Source organism: Leptonychotes weddellii, chromosome X (genome assembly GCF_054177405.1).
Source record: "Leptonychotes weddellii isolate Sample4059 chromosome X, ASM5417740v2, whole genome shotgun sequence".
Taxonomy (NCBI): domain Eukaryota; kingdom Metazoa; phylum Chordata; class Mammalia; order Carnivora; family Phocidae; genus Leptonychotes; species Leptonychotes weddellii.
The window spans coordinates 66,564,782-66,572,046 of NC_138385.1; the positions used below are offsets into that span (position 1 = coordinate 66,564,782).

At 40.5% G+C, this 7,265-nt stretch overlaps 1 protein-coding gene across 7 annotated transcripts in view; it reads left to right on the top strand.

The window, feature by feature from the left end:
• The window catches only part of PHF8 (PHD finger protein 8), a 94,904-nt gene that overhangs the window by 44,299 nt on the left and 43,340 nt on the right, over window positions 1-7,265 (top strand). For all 7 annotated transcript variants that reach the window (XM_081808840.1, XM_081808841.1, XM_081808843.1 and 4 more), the window contains 4 exons: window positions 3,125-3,303; window positions 3,577-3,662; window positions 4,218-4,351; window positions 4,960-5,273. In XM_081808840.1, the coding sequence (XP_081664966.1) occupies window positions 3,125-3,303; window positions 3,577-3,662; window positions 4,218-4,351; window positions 4,960-5,273 (713 nt within the window). The remainder of the gene's footprint in view (window positions 1-3,124; window positions 3,304-3,576; window positions 3,663-4,217; window positions 4,352-4,959; window positions 5,274-7,265) is intronic.

Sequence of the window (7,265 nt, forward strand, 5' to 3'; positions counted from 1 at the left end):
TGTCCTCATTATAGCTCTTCTATAGATAAAACTTCTACCCTAGGGTTGTTGGAGGACTAAATGAGATAATGTATGTTGAGTGCTTATCACAGGGCCTGGCACATAGTAAATGCTTAATCAATGGTAGCTCTTACAATTAAAATGTTGAAGATGAAAGATGATGGTGGTAGTGGTGGTGGTGATAGGGTATAGCCAGAAGCTAAGTAGATCATCAGAAGCCCTGAAACATGTAGGGAGGCAGAGGAAGACCGTAAGAGGGATCATCTGGACACTCAGAACACCAGACAGGAGCAGTCAAGAGCCAAGTAAAGTGTGAACAGTATAGGAACACAAGTGCCAAGGATACCTTCTACCTTTTTGTGGGAAAAGGTCTTCGGATCCCAAGGGCAAGTATAGTAGGTCCACCTGGCCGGGAAATAAGGGACAAGGGAGTGTGAGAGTAGGGCAGATTCTGAAAGCAGTAAGGCTATTCTTGGGGTTTGAGACCTAGTAACTAAACAGTAATAGAGAGACCATTGAGCATTGCCTTGGTCTGTTGTAGGTCTCCTGGGGAGGAGAAAATTGAGAGTCCTAAGGGTCCAGCTTGTAACAGCTGTTGAGGACACGAGACGTTTTCCCCTTTCCCACTAGTCTTCTTTATGCTGCTTCTATTACCTCCTGCAGCTGCCAGAGACTGCAGTTAAATGAACCTAGAGAGACAAGATACAGAAATATTTACAGACAATATGATATTACATCTGGCCTTTTCTCCAAAATCATCCAGGGTTTTGCAAGGACTGAGGTGTAGATGAAACAAGATTGGCTGTGTGTTGATAATTGCTGAAACATAGCTGGGTGAAAGGCACATGAGAGTTAGTTATACTTTCATATTTTTGTTTATGTTTGACAGTTTTCATATTTAAAAGTTAATAAAAGATCAGGGTATAGGGGCACCTGAGTGGCTCAGTCATTAAGCGTCTGCCTTCAGCTCAGGTCATGATCCCAGGGTCCTGGGATCAAGTCCCGCATCGGGCTCCCTGCTCGGCGGGAAGCCTGCTTCTCCCTCTCCCACTCCCCCTGCTTGTGTTCCTGATCTCGCTATGTCAAATAAATAAATAAAATCTTTAAAAAAAAAGATCAGGGTATAAATAGCTACCATTTATTGAGCTCCTGCTCTGCATCAGACTTTAATTTAGCTGTTTAGTACATTATTTTATTTAGTCCTCACAACAACCCTGAATGGTAAGTGTTGTTATCTCCATTTTATTAATGTGGAAACAGGCCCAGAGAACTTAATTATAAGGTTAGCTACTGTTGGGCACTTGCCATGTGTTGGTCTCTGCATTAGCTCATTTAATCTTCCTAAAACCCTGCGAGGTAGAAGACAGGTCAATTTAATGTCAGCCAATTTACTGAAAGCCAGTTCACCAAATGACTGCTGAATGTACGTATCAAGTATACTGATTTACCAAAAGCTTGTTTCTTTTTTAACTGTAAGGTTTATTTCAGCAGTTTGTACTGGTTAATACTGTTTACCGTATGTAATGGGATTACTTAAGCCATTTTTTCGTTTTTCCCATTTCCTTTATATATTTTTAACAGCTTTTTTGAGGTATACTTTACATACCATACAATTAACCTGCTTTAAGTATACAATTAAATGACTTTTAGTAAGTTTAAAGAACACGCAACTATCACCACAATCCAATTTTAGAACATTTTAGAACATTGCTATCACCCACTTATACCTTTGGTTCTCTTCCCCAGGTCCAAGCAACCACTAATCTACTTTCTGGCTATAGATTTGCCTTTTCTAGACATATCATATAAATGGAATAATATAATGTGGTCTTCTATGTCTGGCTTCTTTCACTTAGCATAATGTTTTTAGGTTCATCCATGATGTAGTGTGTATCATTAATTGGTTCCTTTTTATTTCTGAATAGTACACCATTGTATGGATATACCACATTTTGTTTATTCATTAACTAGGTGACGGTTATTTGGATTGATTCCACTCTTTGGCTGTTGTGGATAATGGTGCTATGAGCATTTGTGTACAAGTTTTTGTATGGATGTACGTTTCCGTTTCTCATTTAGGAGTAAAACTTTGGGTCACATGGTAACTTTATGCTTAACACTTTGAGAAACTGCAAAACTTTATTCTGAAGTGTCTGTACCACTTTACATTCCCACCAGCAGTATCCTGGCTAACAATTGTTATTGTCTGTCTTTTTTATTATAGCCATTCTAATGGATATTAAGTGGTATCTCATTGTGGTTTGGATTTGCATTTCCCTAATAACTAATGATATTGAGCATCTTTTTGTGTGATTATTGGCCATTTGTATATCATCTTTAGAGAAATGTCTATTCAGATCTTTTGCTCATTTTTAAATTGGCTTGTTTATCTTATTATTGAGTTCTAACAGTTACTTAAATGTTCTGGATACAAATCCTTTCCCAAGTAAATGATTTGCAAATATTTCCTCCCAGTCTTTGGCTTGTCTTTTCATTTTCTTAGTGGTATCTTTTGAAGCACAAATGTTTTGAATTTTACCTAATCCCAGGTCATAAAGATAGTTTCCTATATTTTTTTTCTAGAAGTTTTATAGTTTTAGCTTTTACATTTAGATCTAGGATCCATTTTGAGTTAATTTTTGTGTATGATGTGAGGTAAGAATCCACATTCATTTCTTTGCATGTGGTATCCAGTTATCCAGTTATCTCAGCACCATTTGTTGAAAAGACCATCCTTTCCCCACTGAATTGCCTTAGCATCTTTGGCAGAAATCAGTTGACTGTAAATTAAAGGGTTGGTTCTGGACTCACAGCTGTGTTCCATTGATGTATATGTCTATCTTTTTGCTAATGTCACACTACCTTGACTACTGTTGCTTTTTAGTAAATTTTGAAATTGAGCAGATAAGTCCTCCAGCTTTGTTCTTTTTCAAAATTCTTTTGGCCATATTAAGTCCTTTGTATGCTTATATACATTTTAGTATCAGCTTATTAATTCCTATAAAAGAAATTAGCTGGATTTTGATAGGGATTGCATTGAATCTATAGACCAATTTGGGGGGAATTGCCATCTTAACAGTATTGAATGTTACTGTCTTTATGCTCTCCTTCTCTTTCTTTTTAGTACCAAGAGGGTAAAGAACTTATCCAAGTCTCGGCGAGCCAAGCTCACAAAGAAGGCAGACAAGGCTAGGCTGGTGGCAGAACAGGTGATGGAGGATGAATTTGACTTGGATTCAGATGATGAACTGCAGATTGACGAGAGATTGGGAAAGGAGAAGGCGACCCTGATAATAAGACCAAGTGTGTACCTGTTCTTTCTTGTTCCTTTCTTGCCCATTTCACATGTTTTGTGTCCTCTTGATAGACCAAAGGCCTTGACATTCTGACTTACCAGCTCTTTAGGCTTCCATGTATTCTTTGCTCTAGAGAGTTATTTATAAACCAGTTCCTAACCTCCCTAAATTAGTTGTCTGTGGTCATTACTTTTAGGAAAATTATATTCTTTTTTCCCCTGGATGTTTGGCTCAGATGCTAATCTTAGCTTCACAATACGTGCATTTCATTATTTTCTAGAATTTCCCCGAAAGTTGCCCCGTGCGAAGCCTTGCTCTGACCCCAACCGAGTTCGTGAACCAGGAGAAGTTGAATTTGACATTGAGGTAGGAGCCTGCCCTGTTGTCTGGTCTTCTGACATTTTGGTTATAGAGATAGAAGACAGATTGTCATTCTAGTTGGGGCGGGGGGTCGGGAAAGATACCCTGTGCATTCAATTCCTAAAATATTTATTAAGTGAAAGATGGTGTGCTAAGTACAGGGCAGCTGAGCATATAACAGGAAGACCATAATTGAGTTGAAATATTTTAAAAATCCTTTAATGCAGGGTAGAATAAAAGGCATTGTGATGTAGCAGAAAGAGTATCTGATTTGAAATATCTGGTTAAGACCTTACACAACTTATTACTTTCCTGAGCCTTAGTTTCCTTACGTGTAAAACAAGTTAAAATACCCACCTCACACACACACACAAAATAATAATACCTACTTCACAAAGATGCTATGGAGATTAAAATGAAAGAGTGAATATTCTGCTTAGGACTTGATCTGTATTTGGTGCTCAGAAGATACTAGCATCCCGAGTGAAAATGTCAACACTGTACTGGGGCCTTACCAGACCAACCCTCAGCAGCTGAGATGATATCCTCTTTCCCCAACAGGAGGACTATACAACAGATGAGGACATGGTAGAAGGGGTTGAAGGCAAGCTTGGGAATGGGAGTGGCGCTGGTGGAATTCTTGATCTGCTTAAGGCCAGCAGGCAGGTGGGGGGACCTGACTATGCTGCCCTCACGTGAGTACTGGCTTTGATCTCCCCTTTCCAGGTGATCAGACAGCACACTCTCCCACCCCCACCCAAAAGGCTAGATCAGCCAATCAGCAGATATTTATTGAGACATTTAAAGGGACAAAGAATTAGCAAGGGCATTCGGGCTGAAAGAATAAAGTAGACATGAAATCCGTCCTGAGGAACTTAAGATCTGGCGGAGAGTAGATGTATAAACTTCAAGGGGGATTAGTTTTGAGTTCTTTGGGAGTTGGAAGAGGGGCTAGAAGAGTCATGGAAGGAAAACTGGGCCTTTTCTGGGCCCTGTTTTTTTTAAAAAGGAAAGAATTCAGCATGGGTGAACAGGAAGGGAGGTGCACCCCTCTTTTTGCCACCTTCCTTGCTCTCTGTGGAAAGACTTGGGGCAAGAAGGACTGGCCTTTACATGAAAACAGTCTTTGGTATACTATCTTGATCTGTTGTTATAATTTCTGGTTTCTCATCTAGAATGGTCCTCTCCTTCCTCCTACCCTAACCCCCGTAGCTATTGTCCCTCCTCCCTGACTATTCTGATCACTGGTTTCCTCCAACAACTAGAGAAACTCCCTCAAGCATTTCTCCTCTGTCCCTTGCAGCGAGGCCCCTGCCTCTCCCAGCACTCAGGAGGCCATCCAGGGCATGCTGTGCATGGCCAACCTGCAGTCTTCATCATCATCACCAGCTACCTCCAGCCTTCAGGCCTGGTGGACTGGGGGCCAGGACCGAAGCAGTGGGAGCTCCAGCAGTGGGCTGGGCACAGTGTCTAGCAGTCCTGCTTCCCAGCGCACCCCAGGGAAGCGGCCCATCAAGCGGCCAGCATACTGGAGAACCGAGAGCGAGGAGGAGGAAGAGAATGCCAGTCTGGATGAACAGGACAGCTTGGGAGCATGCTTCAAGGATGCAGAGTATAGTAAGGGCAGCCGAGCACTTGGGTCCAGGCCAGAAGTGCTCCCCCTAGCCCCAGTCTCAGACCCAGTCCCAATCCAGGACAGCCTGTGACAATAATGAGCAAAGACCTTGCCTTAAGCTTTATGCTCACTTTCTCTGAGTCATGTTTTCTTAATCTGTAAAATGGAAATATCTACAGGTTGATGTAAGAATTAGAGATGATGCTTCTACAGAGCACCTGGCACATTGTCTTGCTCATGGAAGACCCTCAGAAAATAATTAGCTATCATTCATTTTTTTAAAGATTTATTTATTAGAATGTGGGGGGGAGGGGTAGAGGGAGAGGGAGAGAGAGAATCTCAAGCAGACTCTGCGCTGAACGTGGAGCCCAACACGGGGCTCAATCTCACAACCCTGAGATCATGACCTGAGCCGAAATCAAAAGTCAGGAGCTTAACTGACTGAGCCACCCAGGTGCCGCAGCTATCATCCATTTTTTTTATTATGTTCAGTTAGCCACTGTATAGTACATAATTAGTTTTTGATGTAGTGTTCAGTGATTCATTAGTTAAGTGTAACACCCAGTGCTCATCACATCCACTTTTAAAATTGTCTAACCTTCTTTGCTGGAAACTCTTTTTTTCAAACTCTCTTGCCTGTTTTATTTCCATCACTTCCACTTCCTTCTCTGTTGTTTGGTTCATCCCTTGCAAAGGTATATAATGACCTTTCGGCGGGCTTTTTACATTTAAGAGATGACCTTTTTTTAAGCTAAGATTTATTAAGTACTACATTATATAATGCACAGTTTTGTGTAGTGCAGCAGACTTTAATGTGGGTTTTATTATTATTTATTTAAATTCAATTAGCCAACTTATAGTACATCATTAGTTTTTGATACAATGTTCAATGATTCATTAGTTGTGTATAGCACCTTTAAATCTAATTGCCTAAAATTTGAACAAGATGGAGAAAGCAAAAGTTACCTTTGACTAATACTCTTCTTTCTCTGAGGAAGGTTACCCAAAGGTAAACTGTTATCAGTTGATACATACCTTTCATTTTCTTATACTTACAACCACATGTAGACACAAATACAGTTTTGTGTAGTATTCATGGTTCTACAACTTGCTTGGACATCTTTCAACATCAGTACATAGAGATCTATCTACTTCATCAGTACATTGAAATCTACCTGTTGTGTAGTAGTCTATAGCATAGATGTGCCATCATATTTTTAACCATTCCCTACTGATTAACATTTAGGTTGTTTCTCATTTTATAGTTTGACTAACAATGCTGCAGTGAAAATTCTTGTAAATAACTCTTTGTGCCCATGTGCCCGCTAACATTTCTGTAGGGTGCTAGACCTGCTAGGTTGAACGGTATGTACAAAATAAATGTTAACAGTGCCAAATTCTCCTCTGAAAGGGCCAGTGTATGAGCAGTGTATGAGCCTTAAGCAGCAGTGGATATTACCAGTCCTCTTGATTTTTGGAAATCTGATAGCAAAAAATGGTGTTTCAGTTTGTTTTATATGTTTATTGGCTCTTCTTTATTTTTTTTTTAATTATTTTTTTTAAAAGATTTTATTTATTTATTTATTTGACAGAGAGAGAGAGACACAGCGAGAGAGGGAACACAAGCAGGGGGAGTGGGAGGGGGAGAAGCAGGCTTCCCACGGAGTAGGGAGCCCGATGCGGGGCTTGATCCCAGGACCCTGGGATCATGACCTGAGCTGAAGGCAGACGTTTAACCATCTGAGCCACCCAGGTGCCCCTTTTTTTAATTTTATTATGTTATGTTAGTCACCATACAATACATCATTAGTTTTTGATGTGATCCACGATCCATTGTTTTTGTATAACACCCAGTGCTCCATGCAGTACGTGCCCTCCTTAATACCCATCACCAAGCTAACCCATTTCCCAACCCCCTCCCCTCTAAAACCCTGTTTGTTTCTCAGAGTCCATAGTCTTTCATGGTTCATCTCTCCCTCCAATTCCCCCCCCCC